At 37.9% G+C, this 21,150-nt stretch overlaps 1 protein-coding gene across 2 annotated transcripts in view; it reads right to left on the bottom strand.

Annotated features, from left to right (window-relative positions):
- Positions 1-21,150, bottom strand: part of LOC119786542 (apoptosis-inducing factor 3) — a 35,434-nt gene that overhangs the window by 1,841 nt on the left and 12,443 nt on the right. For both annotated transcript variants that reach the window (XM_038289984.1, XM_038289985.1), the window contains exons 3-19: positions 17,034-17,247; positions 15,044-15,153; positions 14,855-14,964; positions 14,707-14,751; positions 11,900-11,996; positions 11,606-11,718; positions 8,996-9,082; positions 8,802-8,893; positions 8,601-8,731; positions 3,072-3,187; positions 2,793-2,864; positions 1,845-1,908; positions 1,684-1,760; positions 1,487-1,604; positions 1,301-1,399; positions 421-496; positions 228-332 (exon numbers count right to left, since the gene is read on the bottom strand). In XM_038289984.1, the coding sequence (XP_038145912.1) occupies positions 228-332; positions 421-496; positions 1,301-1,399; positions 1,487-1,604; positions 1,684-1,760; positions 1,845-1,908; positions 2,793-2,864; positions 3,072-3,187; positions 8,601-8,731; positions 8,802-8,893; positions 8,996-9,082; positions 11,606-11,718; positions 11,900-11,996; positions 14,707-14,751; positions 14,855-14,964; positions 15,044-15,153; positions 17,034-17,247 (1,726 nt within the window). The remainder of the gene's footprint in view (positions 1-227; positions 333-420; positions 497-1,300; positions 1,400-1,486; positions 1,605-1,683; positions 1,761-1,844; positions 1,909-2,792; positions 2,865-3,071; positions 3,188-8,600; positions 8,732-8,801; positions 8,894-8,995; positions 9,083-11,605; positions 11,719-11,899; positions 11,997-14,706; positions 14,752-14,854; positions 14,965-15,043; positions 15,154-17,033; positions 17,248-21,150) is intronic.

The raw sequence follows: 21,150 nt of genomic DNA, 5'->3' as shown, positions 1-21,150 counted from the left end.
GGCTGAAGAGTCAACGACAAAAAGCAAGCGAAAAGCGTCACTGCATGCTCATCCAGGAGGAGCATGTTTTGCAAGATAATGACTCAATGCAATCAGCTGGTTTTCCTTGACAGAAACCTGACTGAGTTGTCTGCTAATTTCCTTGGGATGGCATGTTGTGAGTTGGTGCTAAATTAATAAACTGACTAAAATCCTGAACCAGAATACAATCGTAAATGAAGACTTACTCCACATCCCGTTTTTTAATTGTCTTTCCGGATCCAAGGACCTCTGCCACTCGGGATACGATGGGGTCATAGTTCATGCTGGCAACAGCAACCACCTCCTCACTTCTTTAGATAGAACAATAGCAGAAAAAGAAGGGCTGTTAAACAGTTCAGATATGTAAGCTACTTTCCAGGATAAAACTGCAAAAGGTACCTTGTGTAAAAAGCAACAAATCGCAGTTCATCCAGATCTCCTTGTATGATGACATCATCAAATCCATCACCATAACCTCAAGCATTAGAAAAAGAAAATTAATTGTCTTGCTTTTTGTCTTTAATAAGGTTTTAGGTTAATTTATATAAAAGTAAACTAAAAAACACTTTTAATACTCCCCTGACCTTAGAAAATATCAAAAGTAATGATGTGGAGCAATTATACTTGTATTTAAATAAAGAGAAGGAAATAATACAAAGTCGTACAATCATGATAGGAAAATCCATTTAAATTTTAATAAATTTTATACTCAGGGCATAGATGTGTAGACATACAGTTGTGCTTGAAGATTTAGATACACTCCCATTAAAGAAATAATGAATTCACGCTAGTAAATCAAATAACACAAAACTGGAAAATGTATAATATGAAAAAAAAAAAAAATAATAATAATAATTTGATTTCAATTTTTGTTTAAAACAATGATTTGTAAGAAACAGATTGTCCCAGATGAATTAAAGTACCTTGCTGATGAACAGCAAATCAAACACTTGATTTCAGGGATTGCATAAAAGTGTTGCTCAACAAAAATTTTGTTTATGAGCTCCATCAAGCTTTACTTGCTTTATTTATTCATGTATACATGTGTATGTGTGTATATATATATATATATATGTTTATATATTCAAAGTCGGTGTCATGATTTTCTTATTATTTTAATTTCTTTATTACTTTTGGCAATCTCTATTTTACTGGCAGCTGTTTTTTTTTCAGTCTTTACTCAAAGGGTATGTAAACTTGCATAAAACTTTTCAAATCTTGTCAGATGTCCGTCCAATGAACATTCTCCAAAACTGTGGATTCCAGGGTTCCAACCTACCTGCATAGCGAATGGTCTTCCCAAACATGGCTGACCAGAAGTAAGGCACGGTTTTAAACTCAGACGGTCTGCCGATCATGCTGAGAGCTGCAACCCTGCCTGTCAGTGAGGAAGAAATCAATCAAATAAATCTTATTGTTGTATTTACCAGCATCTGAAGCCTGGACTGAGCTTTGAGCTGCTCACCGTGTACATGAGCCATCTGCCAGTGAGGGATGTTCACCTTCTTGTTGTTGCGAGGTGGAAAAGGAAACGTCACCACATCTCCTCCAGCAAACACCCCGTCAACATTTGTCTGCATCATCTAAAGCAGAGGACAGTTTTAGTCAAAATATAAAAACAAAACTGACCTTCTACTCAAGCAGCAGAGGTTTGCTGCACACCTTGTTCACAGAGATGAAGCCCTTTGAGTCCAAGTGGATGCCACTCTGTTTCAAAAACCCTGTCGCAGGAACACTTCCTACACACATAGAAATACATGAATAGGTTAAAAATGAAAAAGGATGGAGAAAGAAAGCTGCATTTTTTCCGCTTGAGATATTACCTGTTCCAATGACGCACACATCTGCCCGCAGGACTTTCCCACTTTTCAGAACAACTTCCTTCAACTTTGAAACAGGAACAACAGGTAATGAACAGACATATAACAGAGCAGGCAAAGCCCTTAAAACTAAGCAGGGAGAATTTATTGAGGACAAGACAGCTATATTTTAAAGATGTATCCAGGGCATCGTAAAGACAAGTTTGAACAATGATGTAAGTCATAGAATATGTCAGAATATTATGCTTTCTTTTTTATTAGAATATGTATTCCTTACTTCTAAAGAGACAGTTTTATGATCATATTCTGGTCTGAAAATAATATTAATTGCAGTAGAATTTGTCTATCAGTTTAAATGTAATCTTGGATTTTTTTAGGAGTCACTATGGGTTTAATGTAAGTCTTATTTCCAGTGGTCCTATTTACTAATTTAGTGACTTTGCAAGGCAGATGGTTTTACTTTATAAGACAGTTTCAGAGTAAATGGCAGTTAGTACAAATGTGTGCATCACTTTTGTGTTTTTTTGTTTTTAATTAAACATGAAAACTATGATTCATTTAGCTTCCACTTAACACTTATGCATGATCTAAACAATATTATAAAGATTTGTATTTAAAAATTTTTGCAACAGGTCATAAGATATAAAGCTGTTGGCTATAGATTTTACATAGCATGTAGAGTTTTGTTGTAAAGTTTTTATGTTTGTTTAAAAAAAAGTACACAAAGGTGTTTAATTATATCTGCTGCAACTCAAATAATTTAACTACAATTACACAGTTCCAACCAATGAGGTAATAATTTTTTATTTAAGATTCTAGGTAAAATCTAAAGCAGTACTTGTTTTTATTGATAACTTAATGTCCCTTACAGACATATTCTAGCCTTTAAGGTTAAACTGAATGTTGAGCATCTACAGAAAAAAGAGACTATGTCTCTCACTTTGTGAATACCTGTCCATGTTGCCCAATCATCTCCGACACCTCATTTAGCATGTAGAACTTCACCCTGTTTGTCTCGAACAGCTGCAAGGATAAAAACAGCCCTGAGTGACAGTGAGACCACAGCTGGAACACTTAACTGGTGCAATAATGACCAGCAGAAACAAATAACAGCATCTCAGTTTTAATCAGCAGTGTATTTACAGGGAGAATACTGATGACGGGTTTGTCAATGTGTGTAGGGTTTTTTTTGTAATAAAAAGATTTGATTTCCCTTGAGAGTGCCTTTACCTTCATTATGGCTTTCCCTACTTTCTCCCCGAGAGCTTTTTTAAAGGGGACAGGCTCGATCCCGATGACAGACACTGAGTGGGCCTTGTCAGTAAGAGCTGCAGCCACTTCCATACCTGCCAGCATAACCAAAAAAACAGCATCAGGGTAGATTTTAATGCATTTATTCCTCTCTGTTTTAGCAAAATAATTCTCTATTTTGTTTTTCACAGCCTGTGATTCACCCTATACAGATTGCAGCAGACTGTCTTTTTAGAACTTTAAATTAATGTGAAATGATTAATGCTATATTGAGTAGATAGATCATATATATCTAGTTGTAATATCCCATAAATATTTTTGTTGAATAAAAGTTCTGGTGAATGTGGCAAATAGGACATCCGAAACTCAGTGAAATGCATTTAATATTTTTGAACCAGTCAGGAAGCCGAGAGTCAGTCATGAGAAGGATACACTTGTTGTCCATGCAGGCTTTATTTAGTCAGCAACGTGATTTTTTTTTTGTTGTTAAACTAAACCCCTAATAGTTGTTTTCCTGGTACAGCATCAGTCAAAGCACCACACTGCCCCCTGCTGGGTAGCTTTTCCATGGTCATGATTTATTCCACTGCATGAAAAGTGGGATTTTCGTCAATATACGGCACTGTAGATTGTCGTGGAACTTCAGGTTAGCGGCAGTTTACGGCAATTTGCAACCTTCGCCGAAAACTCCCGTAAATTGTCAGAAATTGACGTGGAATTTCTTAGGCAGTGTTCCCCCCATGCCTCCCCCCCATGGAATTCTAGGGGAGGCTTTAACATGTTAATGAACATGCTGTGAGCTATACAAATGCAAACCAGGTAAGAAAATCTCTGATACAAAGAGATCAGGTATAGCCTCTTACATTTTAGCTTGAATTGATTTATTTAATTAAAGTATAGAGACCAAAACAGATCTTTAGCTGACAGAGCAATACATTTAGAGCAGTAATTATTTTTTTTTTTAATTTGCATTTAAGATAAAAAATAAAATGTTGTCTGTCAATATGCTCAATTCACAATTACTTAAGTGGAAAAGTTTCAAGAAATGATTCTGAAATGATTCACTTTATAACATGGCGCATTATCCTGTTGGAAGTAGCCATCAGAAGATTGGTACACTGTGGTCATAAGGACATAGGTCAGCATGCTAAATTGGTTTTAAGTGGCCCAAAGTGTGGCAATAAATATCCCCCAAATAGATGGTAGAAATAGATCAGGCTCAGTATAGCCTAATTATAGACTCTTACATTTTAGCTTGAATTGATTTATTTAATTAAAGTACGCTAGATTACTGTGTATGCAAATGTTATGTAAAAAAAATACACAAAATAATTTACTTCAAAAATTAGTTTTAATCAGAATCAGTTGGCTGTAATGGTTAATTTTTTTTTTTAGATTTCCACTTTTTTTTTTTTTTTTGTTATTGAATATATAAGAAAACAATAACAATCTCAAATAACAAGTCAATAACAAATATTTCAATACAAGAAGAAATATCACAACTCCTGCTTTTGAAAAATAAAATTAAATGCACAGGCTGGAACAAAGTATAAAATAAAATAAAATAAATAAAAATAAATAAAATAATAATAGTAGTTAAAGTAAATTAATCAGTGGGGACTACCAACTGAAATTCTTCAATTAACTCAAACAATTTAATTGCATTTAAATTCTGCATCTTTCTCAGACATCTTTTGAAAAGGGAAAGTTCATTTTTGAGAGCAGAGATTGAGAGGGAGCATTTTGCATAGCGACATTTATGGATATAATACTTTGTTACAATTATTAGAATATTGATTAAAAATTCCAAATTTTTTTTCTTTAATGGATAAACCGAATTGAATGTTTTGCCAGGAAATAAAATCTAAATTTATTGTTTTAGAAGACAGAAAGGTTCGAAGTTGATCCCATAAGTTTAATACTTCTTTACATTCATAAAAAAGATGTTTAGTTGTTTCCAATTGAGTTGTACAAAAGCCACAATTCTCAACATTAAACTTAAATCTCTCTCTTAAAAACTCATTTGAAGGATATATGTTATTTATTATTTTAAATTGTAATTCTTTATATTTAGGAGGAATTGGGAATTTCAAATAATTTGTCCTAATTTTGACTATCATAGATTTTGTAAGAGAGCTGTGCTTTTTGTTCTTCCTGGGTACATATTATTTATAGAATATTGATTCAAAAACTTGTTGTTGCATTTATTATCTCTAATGTCCACCTGCTCAAATTCAATCTTATGGAGACAAACAATTGCAATTGCAAACAATTTATAGGTGCATTACCGCCACCTTCCAGAATGGAGCGACGCGAGCTCTTCTCGCGAGTCCTTCCGTATAACAATGACGTCGTATGTGATTGGAGGAGCCTGATGAGCCTTCGGCCCCATCGTCCAATCACGTGTGAGCTTTTGTGCACTACGACTTCTCGCGAGACCATCATATTAGCAGGCATGTTTGTGTTACTACACTTAGAAGAACTTAATCTCCAGTTACCGTGTTTGTATTTTGTTGTTACGTGAACAATGGCTGCACGACGTCTCGCGTTCAACTCGCCTCCAACTGCTCTTAGTCCACAACTTTCGGCCAGCCCGCAGACTGACGAGAAGAAACTGCTGATTGCTATCAGCGGACTGTCTCGTCAGCTTGCCCAACGACTGCCGACATGAATGAGCGCTGGAGAATTCGATGCACTCCAGGTTGTAGTCCATAGAGGACAAGATGGCGGCTCGGCAGTCGAGCAACTTTGCGGGATATACGAACTCGAGGAAGAGAAGACGGGTGCACAACGCCACGCTAGCGGTAAATATAAGTTCGATTACTGGTAGCTATGCTAAAAGCAGCCTAGCTTAGCTAGGCAAGCTAAAGGCAACCTAGCCTAGCTAGGTAAGCTAAAAGCAGCCTAGCCTAAAGCTTTATTAAAGTGTATTTTTTGTGATTCACAGGAATCAGTATGCCGTCTTAACAACTCGGAGACTAATTGCAGGCGCTATGAACCGGAGCAGGGGTAAGGTTTAAAGAATATGCTTTCATTCTGCGGTAAAAGGACATGGATACCGACCATAGCTGTACTTTTTTTTTTCTCACAGACTACAGTCGCCTCACAATGAGGCGGTGACCTCCTATTTGCACGATGTTGATAAAGACGACATTGTGTGTAAGTGACTTGTTTTAATGTTTTCTCCTTCCTTGTTACTGTGACTTGCGTTTGATTTTATTTTTTTTTTATTCATACCTCTCATTTGTTTTCCAGCTGCCTGTAAGACGTATTATGAGACGGTATGCAGGAGCTTCAGATACACGCTGCTAGCCAGCACGCTGCGTGCGGAGGCTGCCAGGCTATCTGCTCGGAGTCGGGACAGAAGAAAGATGGTAAGACTTTATTTGGTGACTATTTTTCAGGTGCATTGATAGATGTGTTGTGTCCGTATGCAGTGCGCTGATTCATTGTTTTTTTTTTTCAGCTGCTGAAGGCGAGGCAGAGTGTGTTGGCAGATGAGGAAGTGGAACTCTGGAAGTCCGCCGTCGTCGGCGGTGTCTCTGGATGGATTGTACGGTCGCCGCCATTTCGTAGGCCGGATCTCACTGAACTCTGTGTTAAGCTGCAGTCCCGGTTAGAAGCGATGCCGAAGTACAGGGCCACGCACAGTATGCGTCTGCACATCGGACCTGCCTCGGAGGGAATGCTGCCTGTTACCTCCAACCCCGATGAAGCAAACGGACCGTTCACGGAGTTTTAATTTTTAGAAACGCATGTGTTTGGATACGCGTTGTATATAGTTGTGTGTGTTTTAATAAAGCTCTTTCTTTGCATAAACAGCTTCCTGGCAAATGTTCATTTCCTGTATAAATTCATTCATGTCCTTGATGGTAGCATAATTGTGTAGTAGTGTAGGATAACATAAATACACAGCATATGAATGAATAAATATATGAATGAATAAATATATGAATATATATATGAATGAATAAATATATATATGTAAATATATATATATATGCCAACCAATCACGAGCGACTTTACTTGTTTAAAAAGAAGTGGTTCCGTCCAATACTCAGTAAGAAAATTAAAGCCTGGCGTGGCCACGTGTGGTTTTGCTGCCAATCACGAGCGATTTCACTTGTTTGAGAATAGTGGTTTCAGCCAATACTGAGAAGGTTATTCAAGCCAGACCTGGCCAGCCGCGCGGGTTTGCTGCATTCATATGCTAATTAGGGCCATTAGTACAGCTGATCGCTCTCCACATACGTCAGAGTCCGTTTCCGACAATTTGTGGCACGACAAACGCGGACAAGCACGGGTTGCAAATTGTCGGAAACTGACGAAAATCAGGCAGATCTGCGGGAGTTTACGGGGACGAAAATCTCACTTTTCATGCAGTGTTCAGTGCTCTTATTTACACCAGATTGTTGTTATCCTTGAATAAAAATCCAGTTACTCTCCACCATAAATCGGCTGCATATGTTTTCATGATGTAGTTTTCTTTCTAAGGTACAATAGCGTCAAAACTTAGCAAATCTATTTCTATCTGAAATATGTTTTTGTATTTTGTTATTCACAAATAACCTCACACTTCAGTGAGATTCGTTTTGAATTTGGCTTGATAAAACAAATCAATGTGAAGCATTTTTAAAACTGGAAGGAAATTATAATTTATTTTTTCTCTTCTTTTTTTTACTTTAAACCAAGCAAATATGTTTTTCATTCTACTGGAGCTTAGTCTACCAACTTTACCACCTTTTAAACAGTTTTCCATTCCACTTTATAAAATTGTATAAGCTTGTTCGGTCTGGATGGACAGGATGTATGAACAAAGATTTTCTTTTTTTAATCAAGTCTTGTTACATAAATATATTCAACTGGGTCATTATTGTACATTAATGATCTCCTCTCTTTACCAAATTGCAAACAAGAGATCACAGCTGATTTAATATCCAGATGGGGCTCAGGTAAATGCCCAGTCTGTCATGATGCTGCCCTTTCTGGACTTTTTGGTACTGTCTATGTTTTCTTTTTGAGTTTTCAGTTACACTTTCGTTTATATTATTCTGTGTTTTCTTGGTTACTGGTTTCATTTACATTTTGTGTCTTTCTAATAGTTTTCTGCTTGTATTTGAGCACTTAAGTATTTCTTGTTTACTCTCTGTTGCCCCCTTGTGGCAGTCTCCTTTCCCCTAGCTCCTTCTAGTTCCATCTCTCCACACCTGCTCCCAATCAGTTCATTACTTTTTCATTGTTCTGTTTAGGACATATATTCTCCTCCCCTTCCGTTTGTGTTTGCTGGATTCTCTTCATTACTTAATTCCTTAGGTTTATTAATATAAATTTTTATTATTAAAAGTTTGTGAATACAAACCTTGTTTTGGAGAACAGGTCATAATTAAACAATCAAAGCTCTGGGTTAATACATTTTAAAAGAAATAGAAATTCTATCATTTTGGACTTTATTATAAAACTCTCATTTGATTCTGAGAACTGTGTTGAAACAGGAGTTTTTGTCTCACCAACAAATGATGTTCCCACAATCACGGCGTTCTTATTGTTGGCGAGCCTCGCTATGCTGTTGGCATCCTCAGGTGTCTGAAGATGGAAGACATTCCTAACATCCTTGCCCTTGTAGTTCATCAGTTTTGGTCTTTAAAAAATGAAAAGTCATTAGAAATGTGTAGTGTCAGTCATTAGAGATAAAGAGTTACTTTTCTTACTTGCTTCCTGTAGCAATAAAGAGTTTCTTGTACTCCATCCTCAAGCCGTCTTCAAATGTCACAGATCTAGTCTTCACATCTACTGCCATAACCTAAACAATTATTGGAGATGTTTTACTTTAATGAAATCTTTTATTTTAATTTTTTTTTAATTGCTTAGATAATTTACCAACCAGTTTTTTAAGGTTCCCCACCTCTTTTTCTGTGAGGAGCTCAATGTCATGGTCCTGTAGGAAGTCGATGGAGCGTAACCTTAGCTGCTCTGCTGTGCTTTCTAAAGACTAAGCACAAGAATAACGATAAATTAACAAATTTAAAACATCCCTGAATCGCAAATCTGGTAACTGAGTTAAAATTTGTTGAAATTATCCTTGAATAGATCCTTATCATTCTTTAGGTAATATTATCATCTGATGATAACATTATTCTCTAAACAAAATAACAAATGTTTCATGTTTTCTATTGAGAAGGTTCTCATCTTTAACTAGGTCCCCTTGAAATTATTTTTTATTGTGTCTCATTACAACCACAAACCTCAAAGTATTTTATCTAAGAGACCAGAACATAGTGATGCATAAATATGGAAGGGTTTGCAATTATATTTAATAAGTAAATTATCTTACAAGTTTGAATCACATCTGTTATGAACTGATCATCTGGACCAAGGGGCAGATGTGCACCCCTTTGACAAATGGATATGCTTTGATCTATACTATTATCCTCTAGCCCTGGATGTATGTTAAGGGGGAACCTCAAACAGAAAAATGTTTGCTTCCAGGACTGACCTGCATAAACTCTAATCAGTCTCCTTGTCCCTGATAAAAAGAACTATCCTTACGGCAGGATTCTACCATCACCAAGTTGAACAACAGAGATGTTTTTTTCAGCAGATGTTAAGTTGCACATAGATGGATTTTGGACATTGATTTATTGATTTATAGACTTTATTGATCTCACAGTGGAGAAATTTACTTATTGTATTGGCTCAATAGTCAAAAAGAAGGAGGATATCAAAAGCAGGAAAAGGTGCATGGGGTATATACAGTATATACAGTGCATCCACATATATGTATATAATAGCCGAAGTTTCTTATTTAACAGGATTATTGCGCAGGGTTTTAAATGTGTATTTATATAAAAAAAGGTATATATATATATATATATATATATATATATATATATATATATATATATATATATATATATATATATATATATACGGTATATAGTTATTGCACTGGGTATTAAATATTAAACAGGTTATTGCACAGGGTATTTAATAGTGATTGCACATTAGTAATTGCACAAGTTATTGCAGTTATAGTGCCGCATTGTGAAGTCTGATGGCAGCAGGGCTGAATGACTTGTGGTAGCTCTCCTTTTTACAAACAGGGTATAAAAGTCTTTCACTAAAGGAGCTGCTCAACAGTCTTATGCAGAGATTGAGAGGTGTTATCCATGATGGACGTAAGCTTGGACAGCCCCCTCCTCTCAGCTACTTCCTCCACTGAGTCCAGAGGCCAACCTAGGAAAGAAATGGCCTTTCTCACAGATGCTAAAAGGTCTATTCCCATTTAACCAGGGCATCTTAACCATGTCTGCTGGCTGCAAATGTCACCTCTTTTGGCTTCCCTTTGTACTTATGCAACTTTAGAAAATAGTTTTATAAGTGGCCTGCCTGTAGCTTCCACCATGGCCTTTCTGTTGTGTTCCTTGGTTCTCATGAAGGTGTTTGTTTATTACTTTTATTTAACAAACCTCTAAGGTCTTCACAGGACATCAAATTTATACTAAAAATTGATTACACACATAATAGCTCTACTTCTACATTTGATTATTTTAAAGTGATAACACAAGATTTTGTTGGGATCTGGAGGCTTGTTCACTTTCTCCACCAGAGGGCGCCTGAGATCTTCCTCCTGAGGGCATGAGCTCACTTCCACGCACCTGTTTCCTGTCTCCTCATCAGGAAGACCTATTTAAGGAGGAGGAGGCTGACACTTCCCTGCCAGAGTGTTTGCCAGTAATGGTTAGCAAAACCTGAGCCAGCCTGCCTGATCTGTAACCCTGATTTTGAGAACCTGTCTGATCTAGTTTCTCTCTGCCTCACAGATCCTGATTTTTCTGGAAACCTGGAATCCTGGAGAAAGTATCTCGGTCTGGAATCTGCCTGCCTGCACTCTGTCTCAGTCTCTGCCTCAGCCCTCAGCCCTCTGCCTGCTGGACTCACAAGGTTCCCCCCCTGCTGATCAGTATCCTCTCTGAGCAGGTATTAATCCCCGTCGTCGAAATCTGCACGTTTCCTGGATCAACACTAACTGCTCTGTCCTCCTCAGTGGCTTCCCTCCCGTGACCAGTCAGAAGAACCCAGTTCCTGTGACCATTTAACTTGTAAAAATTGTAAATAAATCATTTTAATCTTTTCCCTGTTTCAAGAGTGTTTTCTGCATGTGGGTTAGACGCCTTGAACCCAACATGACAGATTTTATTTAGGGTTATTAGAGTAAAAGCTGATATCGTGGACATCCTAATCAATAAAATTGTTTCTTCCACTTGAAAACAAATCACTATTTTGTGTTGGTCCCCCAACTAAAAATTCAACAAATTAGATAAATTATGCTTGATTATTTGAGGCCCTGTATAATTTTTCACTGCTCTAGGTTTTTCAGCTTCGTTGCTGCATAATGAGACGCTGCTCCCAAAAGAGTCATCAGTGACGCAGGCAGCCTTTGCAGCCTCTTATGTAAGGTTTTGGGCATACTGAGCTTTGCCTCAGTGAATATGGTTGTGGTCTGTGTACAAACCTTACTCAGTTTAGGCCTGTCATACGGGGGATGTCTGTCCATGGTGCACATGACAATGCGATCTGTGAAGCCTTCTTGTCTCAGTGTCTCTGCACACACCAGACCTGCTGGACCTGCAGAAAAATTCACAAATTCAACCCCTAAAATGATGCCCTGTAAAATAAAATAAAGGCTAGTTATTCATAAGCTGTTTAATGCTGTACCGCAGTTAGAACCAATATATATAAAGTTGGAATAAAATGATGTAAATAACAGTGTGGCTGTTTTATAGTGTAGCCTGTATCCTGTACCAACCTGAGCCAATTATAAGAACATGGCTGCAGCCAGTGTTGGAGTTGATGACGGCCGAACATCGGGACATGGGTTTTAATCTTTTTTGTGACTGAAGAGCCTAAAAAATACATTGAAGAACATGAGCCCTCTGTGAACTGCATCAGAACCTCTTCAAAATCTTTCACATATTTATAGGTGATAAAATATAGCTTGCCATATAAAAGAGGGCAATTAAATTTCAATTTAAAGGCACACTATGCAACATTTTTCAGTTAATTAATGTGTTCCATAACGTTATGGATGATTAAATGATTCATTTCAGGTTGAACAAAGGTATTCTCGGCCGCCCTGGTGGTCTGTGGGGGAAATACTGCACTTGCAATTGCAGGAGCACCGACCCGCACCCACAGGCTCAGAAGTCTCGTGAGAGTCAGTCTTGCTTTACGGCGAGAACTGCTACACCCCCCAGTTAAAAGCATTCTCGTTGCTAGCACAGTGGCGATCTTTGTGCAGTTATGCTACGTTCACATCGGACGCAGCAAAATCGTGTCTGCTGCTTCATTTTTGCTGCTTGTACCAGTTAGTTCTGACGCGCGGCTGAAGCAGATTTGCTGCTCTGGCTGCGCGGTGCAAAAGTGTGTCTGACGCGCGTTGGGCGGAGCTTCACTATCCTTTCTCTGCCTTGCAGCTGTATTTGCTGTGATCAGTGGGAATAAAGTAGTTTTAATATGTGTTTAAGTGAGAAAATACACCTGAAAACGTAATCAGTGCAGTCAGTTCATTCAGATTATTATCCTGCCTTCAATATTTTTTCTGTCGGAGCCGCTCAGACCCCCACATACCAGCGGTGCGCCGACAGTAGGGATCCCTTCATCAGCAGCCTCTGGCCTGGTCGCCTCCGGTTCACCACGGCAGCTGGTAGGTGTTTTTCATCTAAATAATCCAAACTGCATATTCTGCCGGCAGATTTCTGCATTTTAAGTTAATTTAGGCGTCAATAAACTGTTTAAGAGGAGTGATCATCAGCGCTGTGTCTCTCTCCCTGCGTCAGATGCTTAAACTCGCCCGATGCGCTGCTTCAGCTGCTCAGACGTGCTGCGCCTGCTGCTCAAAACCCGCCGCCGGGACCTTTTGCTGCACCTTGACGTTACGTTGCATGTAAACTCGCTGCTTCTGTCGCGCCAGCTGCGGTGTGAATGCAGCATTAGTCATTTGTTGCGTTCGCCTGTCTGCTAAGCTCAAAACAACCGCGCCTGGCTTGACGGAGAAACTAGGAGAACAGCTGAGCATATTTACGACAGTGCACTTTTACTTTCGCCCTCTGGGGGGAGCCTCGCTGGAAAATCAACACCGGTTGCATAGTGTACCTTTAATTCAGTTTATCATCTAAAGGCTCTTTACAGAACAATTCAACCATATCAAACGTTATCTATCAAAGAAAACCAGTTGATAGCAATAACTCACTGACTGGAAAGCAATCCCTTACACCAGGGGTCTTCAACGTTTTCAAAGCCAAGGACCCCCAAACTGATTGCGAGATGGAGCAGGGACCCCCTAATTATATATATTGTATGAAATTGTTTTTATATCAAACTGGTCCTATAGTCACTCTATTACATATGGAGTCATGTAACGAAAGTAATTTCCCCCTGGGATTATTAAAGTATTTCTGATTCTGATTCCTGGTTGATGGGACAGGTGTTGTGAATGAAATGGTGTCCAGCTTGAAAGAGCTCCTGTGTGTAGCTGAATGTGTGCATTGATGACTGAAACACATCTTCTGCTTTCATTTATCTGTTTACTATAGTGTGTTGAATTCATGTTAATGTGTATTTAAAGACATTTTATTTAGTGCAAAAAATTGCAGGAGAGAATATAAAAAAAAGTAATCAACCAAGACTTTCGTGACCCCCATGCAGTACCTCCGCGGACCCCCTAGGGGTCGCGGACCCCCTGTTGAAGACCTCTGCCTTACACTGAGCATGCATGCAGCAACAGTGGAGAGGAAAAACTCTCTTTTAGGAGGAAAACATGTTGGATGCAAAGGTAAGAACAACAGTAGTCTGAGAAGCAGACCTACAGAAACTGGAGGGTTCATTACACAAATGGCCTTAATGGAAGAGTTATAGGAAGAAATCCATGGCTGAAAGAAGCCACAGGCTGTTTGATGAAAAGAAGAAAACCTGTTAGAGGCTGCAAAATACAGCATAAAAGGAAATTCACCATAAAAGGAAAAAAAAATCTTACTTCAAACCTTACTGTGAGACTTAAAAGATTTTTTAACACATTATTATCACATTCTCTAGGTGTACAGCATAGTAGAGTCAACCCTTAAAGACTGACACCTGTACAGTAATTACAGTGGAGGGGGAGGTTCCATTAAATGCAGACACAGAGGAAGGGGTGTCCTGAAACTCCTGCTTCCAACACACCTGACTCAAATATTAGCTCATCAGCAGCCAATGGAGGTGCTTGACAGCGTGCTAATGAGGCAGTTTAGCCATTTAATTCTGCTGTGCAATGTTTCTTCCTCTTTATTGAAAGGTTCAGAGCTGTAAAAAGTACTTGTCTCCTTCCAGATTTTCTCATTGCATTGTGATGCACTTATGCATTTAAGATCATCAAACCGATTTTTTTATATTGTATAACCGTAACCTGAGTAAATAAAGTTTCAGGGGTTTTTTTGTGTCACTTTGTTGCTAATCTATTAAAAACAAATCCCATAATTTTGATGTATGAGGATGGTTAAAAAAAGGTTCTCAGCGTGAATACTTTTACACATCTGAACATAAAATCTCCACATTCCTTTTTTTCCCGGTTAGAATTACCTGTTTGTTTGCACGGATAATCACCTTGTCCTTTTCAACTCTGACCTGGAGCAAACACACAACAGTGAAATGTACACTTTTTTAAGGAGGTTTCACACAAGATAAGACAGGGAATGTGTTACAGGGGACCAGCAGCAGGAAAGGTCACCTGGAAGGTAGGCAGACTGTCCAGGCCTGGGAAGTCCTCAATGTCTCCTGTTGCTGTGCTGAAACAGGCGCCGTGCCACGGACAACGGACATGTCCTTTAGACAGCACACCTACAATGAGAGATAGTAAGCCAAAGGTGCCCCAGTGACAGAAAATAATAGCTAAATTGATGCTCATGAATGTCCTGACCTTTAACTAGCGGTGCGCCATAATGCGGACACTTGTGGGCCATTGCAGAAAACTCCCCTTGTTGTTTGATCAGCAAAGCTCTGCCACATCCCAAATCAACCTCTCGCATTCTAGCCCATACAGAAAAAAGAAGGCATGTTCTTATCCAACATCTAAATAACATTGGGAACAAAAGTAAAATGTTGCACAGCTAAAATTAATTCAGTTGTTAAGTGATTTTTTCCCGGGCACCCCCCAATGGCAGCCCACTTCTCCCCAAGGGGATGGGTTAAATGCAGAGGTAAATTTCTCCAATGTGAGATCAATAAAGTTCAATTATTTGCTATAACCAAAGCAATTAAATATCACTATAACATAAAAGCAAAAGTCAATTATTTGCTATTTCACAACATTTCCAGACTACATTTTTTTATTCCTCATTTCAAGCATGAGGATGCCTGCATTTTCTCTGGCATTAAATATCAATCCCCTATTGTGTTTTTTTGCTGGTTGACATCAAATTTCTTCACTCCCTACTTTAGACCCTACATTTAGACACAGACTGGCTCAGGGATTTATAATATCCTCATAAAACACTTGAACCATTAGCTGTGGAAACGCTTCAGGAGATAATAACTGACTCTGACACTCTTGGTCATCTCATAGGCGTATTAAAGAACAAATTTTACAGCTGATCATTATTAAAACCCTTTAAAAGTCTTCAAATATAAATACCTTATAGTATTGTATTGGGATTTTATGTGATAAAACCAAAAGAAGTACAAGCCTTTTAAAATGGCTGGAAATTATACATGGATCTTACATTTCATGGCAAAGAAAAAGCTGAAATATTTTCTACAAGCTATATTGCAAGGTGAGAAAAGCTCTGGGAAGATTAGTACAACTTGAATCTTGAAAACAGACCAACAATATAATGATATAGATTAAAGTGCCATAGTCAAAATAAGTTAATCCTAAATTATCTTAAGCCTTCTTATGGAGCAAGAAAAACCCTCCATTTGCTAGATGTGCAGAGCTGGTGCAGACATACCTTGTACTGTAGCTATAACTGCAGCAAAAGGTGTCTCTATAAATTTTGAACTGGTAGATGCTGAATAAAAAGGATTTATAGTTTTAAATTATGTTTGTTTTTTCATATGCTTAAAAAGTATACTTATCTTTGTGTTAGTTTATCACGTATGGTTTAATAAAAAATACAATAAAATTTGAGCTTGAGGCTTAAAAGCTTAAAGGTTAAAAAAAAGCCAGACTGTAAAACTGCAAGGACTGTTTTGCTGCCAATAAAAACTTCTATGAACTCTTCCATAGGTTAAAGGTATAGTGGATGATCTTTTATTTCTGGGTGGATCATCTAAATAAGTGGTCCTCCTAATTGTCAAACATTTTGGTGATATGTTTACGTAAGGTCGTCCTACATGCTCATCCCTTAGCTATCTTTTTCTGCGCACTGGTGAGCTATGGTTTCAGACAGTCATTAAAGCTCACCTTTCTCACCGCAGTTCTTTGAAAATGGCCGAGGGTCTTAAGAGAAAAAGTGTCTCCGAAGTATGAGAAGAAAGAGGCCTCAGAAGAGGTAGATATATCCCAGAATGCTTTGCGCTGAGAGCAGTCCTCACAAAGCATTATGGGATTTGCTGTCACAGTGGCCCGCTGTCGCTACCTGGCATTGGCGATGGTGCAGGCACGGCCCAGTGGTGGAGTAGTTATTTGACCAACGGAGCAAAAAGTAGTGATCATCTATCTGAACGGTCAGTTAACTGAGTTTGCTATAAGGTCCACTATAAAGTCCCCCCTGTATGTCGACACAGTATGCTTGTATGAGCTATGAGAACAGCAGATTTTAAACAGGGTGTGCACGAGGAGAATATGGGCCCATGCATGCTCTTGCACGCAGATTTTTTTTTTTAAGTGGAGGGGGCGTTTCTTTTAAAAAGTCCTCCACAATACCTTAAAACAGGTTCTGGTTGGAAAATAAATGTATTGTTCTTACTGTCCATTTTCCAAGTCTTTGACGTGACACACGGAGGCCTCCACAAAGTCACGGGAGTTGTGGTTGAGTGGAAGCAGCATGGAGTCTTCATCAGAGGTGTGTGCCAGGGCCCCATTCAGTCTGCAGTCAGCAAAGGGGCTGGCTTTGCCATTAGGGGACAGGCCGTCCACTTCTTTTTCTTTTTCCAGGAGAGAGAGTTCCACTTTGACTTCAACTGCACAACACAGACATGCCATTCTTAGAAACTGGTTTATTAAACACATTCAATATTATAACAGAGTTAATGCCAGTGATCCGATGATGTGCTGCAAGTATTGCCCCTTTATGCTTGTTTTGTTGTCCTGTTTTTTTTTCTTTCATTCAAACACTAGTTCTGTAGTTTTGTCCTGTTAGGTGTCAAATTGACTCCCACATCTCCACAATTGGACAAATTTAAGTGGTAATCTTTCTTTTTACTGCCGTTGTAGAGAATATGATATTTGGGCCACAGATACCAAATATCTTGATGATTAACGGGTAATGTTAGCTCTGTTTGTTGTATAAAAATAACAGATTTATTTTGTTTTGGATTTTTTGCTGTTCGGCTACATCAAACAGTATCTCCTTTTTATATCACTACCTTATGTTGACCTTTAACGGGTCCGCTGATGTGAACCTGTGATTCTTTGCTTGATGGGTTAGGGTGTAACAGAGGCAGCCTAACTTCTATTTCTTTCACCATATTGATCATTTGATAAAACACACAGAGACACTTGAAACATGCCTTGAAGTGTTTTGTTGAAAGAGAAAAGAAATCTCTTAGTTTTTCGGACTCCAGTGAAGTATAGTAAAAGCTGTTGTCCTCCAGAGAAGAACACATGTAATAGTAGGAAACTTTGCCAAAAAACCCAAACAATTACATTTCTCAGAGAATCCAAGAGGTGAAAAAATAACCTGGAGGAATATTTAAAGCATTGCAGACCTCACTTTATTCAGTGGAGCTCAGAGCTGATGAAACACAACTCAAGAATAAGAAATAGGCTGGCAAGAATGGCCTCAAGGTAGAGTCACAAGGACAAAGCCACTACTGACTAAAATGAACATAAAGAGCTATCTGACGTTTGCAAAAAAATTATATATATATATATATCTTATCATCAAGACATTAGAGAAAATGTTCTTTGCTGTCATTCTTAAGACATAAGAGGGACATAATTTTTTCAGTCAAACATGTCGGTTGGTTATTCAATAGGACAATGGTCTAAAGCACAAGAGCAAGTCAACCACAGAATAACATAAAAGCGGTGTGGTCTAGTCAAAGTCTATTCTAAATTCTAACAGAGAAACAGCAGCAGGAGCAGAGACAGGTTCTTCTTGCTTAAAAAATCTTTAACAAGATTGAAAGGATGGAGCATAGTGGTCAGAAAGACACATTATAAGCTGTCGCAAACTTTTGATTGCAGTTATTGCCAAGAGTGTTGCAACCTAATGATAGTTTTAGGGCCAAATTACTTTTTAATAAATAAGACCAGTGAGGTTCAATTAGGTTATTTCCTCTTAATAAATGATTTGAATTTTTTTTTTCTTTATTTACTCAGATTGTGGTTATAAGATATAAATATCTGATCGATGATCTAAGATGTATAAGTGCATCATAATGCAGACACTGGGAAAATCTCTAAGAAGAAAAGTACTTTTACAGTTCTGTTGCTGTTAAATCTAAAAAAAAAAAAATAAACTCGACTCATAATACATTTATGCTTTTAAAGTTAAATGACACATTAACTGCAAACACCAAACAGGTGAAATAAAAGACAACAAAAACAAGAGTGTCTTTAATTTTCTATCTCTTTAGGAAAAGAATAAAATCTTTCCTCCATAAAGATTCTTTTTCTTTTAGCTGAATGCGATGCGCTGCCGTTGGAACTGTGACTGTGAACTTTTAGAAAGTGTTGTGTAACTCCTGTTTTACTGCAGCGGGCTTTATCTGTTCGGCTGGAAAAATGTGCTGATCATTCCGGTTCTTACACAGTAATCTGGCTGGAATTTTCTCCTGCTGAGCAAGTCTTAATTAAAATCAATGGAAAATCTTTATAGTAAGTGCAATTGAAGAGATGAAGGAGGCTTTTGTGCCCCTATGAGGAATATCTCTAGATGCAGCTGTAATGCATGGATATAAAACATCATGGTTGCACTGATATTTTATCTTAACAGATCAGAAGATTAAGAGATGTTTTTCCTAAACTTGGAGTTTAGATTTCATTTAGTGGCATGGTTTTGTACAGCTCTGATACAGACAAGGCAGTTTATAAAGCAAACAGAATATTTAGACGTTTATGTTGCTGTCTTTCACTTTGCCTGATAAATGAATAGTGAACTCAAAATGTTCAACAGATTGTGTAAAGATTCTGTTTAACTGCAGGTTTTGTCCCCGGAAACCAAATTTGTTTTGTCAATTTTACCAAGAAATGTCAGTGAAAATTTTAGCTGGAATAATGTAAGAAATATGCTAAGGGCTATGAAATGCATGTCATTGAGTCAGGCGATTCTCAGCTAAGCGTTCAGATACGCTCATTAGGAAGACCAGCTCTGTGCTTGGAAGCCCCCTTTGCCTGGTGCAGGTGGTAAAAGACAGAATAACTCAGCCAAAAATAATATCACTCTTAGACAATGTCTCCCATGCCATGCATGAAGCTTTTGCAGCTCCCTCAGTTACAGACTGTTGCATCCTAAACAAGGCTTTGTTTTGGGCTACTCCATAAAGCTTGGAGGTTTATAGAGTATTATTGAGGTCGACCTCAATGCTAATTTGGACATTTTGAATTGAAAAACCTTCCTGGATGGGGAGGGAAACTCAGTATTTACTTTTTACTGTTATTTGCTGTTAATTTTCTGATGTTTCATCATACACACACACACATATATATATATATATATATATACACTACCGTTCAAAAGTTTGGGGTCACATTGTAATGTCCTTATTTTTAAAGGAAAAGCACTGTACTTTTCAATGAAGATAACTTTAAACTAGTCTTAACGTTAAAGAAATACACTCTATACATTGCTAATGTGGTAAATGACTATTCTAGATGCAAATGTCTGGTTTTGGTAATGGTAAATGTGTTTGCTCATTGGCTCAGAAGGCTAATTAATGATTAGAAAACCCTTGTGCAATCATGTTCACACATCTGAAAACAGTGTAGCTCGTTACAGAAACTACAAAACTGACCTTCCTTTGAGCAGATTGCGTTTCTGGAGCATCACATTTGTGGGGTCAATTAAACACTAAAATAGCCAGAAAAAGAGAACTTTCACCTGAAACTTGACTTCATTTGTTCTTAGAAATGAAGGCTATTCCATATGAGAAATTGCTAAGAAATTGAAGATTTCCTACAGCTAGGATACAGCTAGGAGAAATGTTCTTCTTAGGGGCTATTTTTGTAATCATATTTTACTAAATATGCTAAGGAGAGCATTTACCTTCCTCCCACACAAAACATGCTAATGAGAAGAGAGGAGGCTGAGATGATCTGAGCAGCAGGATATGGAGGCAGCCACAAAATTATTAAGACAAAGTGAACCGTTTTATTTATTCAGCATCTGCATAGCTTGGTTTGCTTTTTTTCCAAATGAGAACATTTTAATAAATGTTGATACTTTGATAATAACAAAAATGATCTGATATGAAGTTACTACAGACATTCTGCACAAGGAAAACTGACACCTCCTAAACACTTAGGGCCGGATCTATCAAAGGTTTGCGTGTATAAAAACGGGAGCTATTTCACTGCGCACGCTAAAAAATGTACAAACTGATCTATCAACAGCGTGCTAAAAGGATTTGGTCTTTAAAACGTGCTAAATAGCGCCTCTTATCCATTTAGTACTTTTTCTGCAATGAATATGCAATATGGGGCGTTTACACGCAAAAGTGCGTCTTGTGGGAGGAGAACATGTAAATATATTAATTTAGCACTAGCAAAGTGATTTATCAAACTTGAACGCAATTTTGCTAACGGTATCTGACTCTATATTTAACACGTTTCAAAAGAAGGTGCAAATGGTCTGTATGCGTAATTGCGCACACATGGCAGCAGTTATTGTCGCAAGAAGGAGACATCGAAATGAAGCAAGG

This window comes from Cyprinodon tularosa, unplaced genomic scaffold (assembly GCF_016077235.1).
Source record: "Cyprinodon tularosa strain WSP-4 unplaced genomic scaffold, ASM1607723v1 ctg275, whole genome shotgun sequence".
Classification (NCBI taxonomy): domain Eukaryota; kingdom Metazoa; phylum Chordata; class Actinopteri; order Cyprinodontiformes; family Cyprinodontidae; genus Cyprinodon; species Cyprinodon tularosa.
This window is presented reverse-complemented; position numbering and strand designations above follow the sequence as displayed.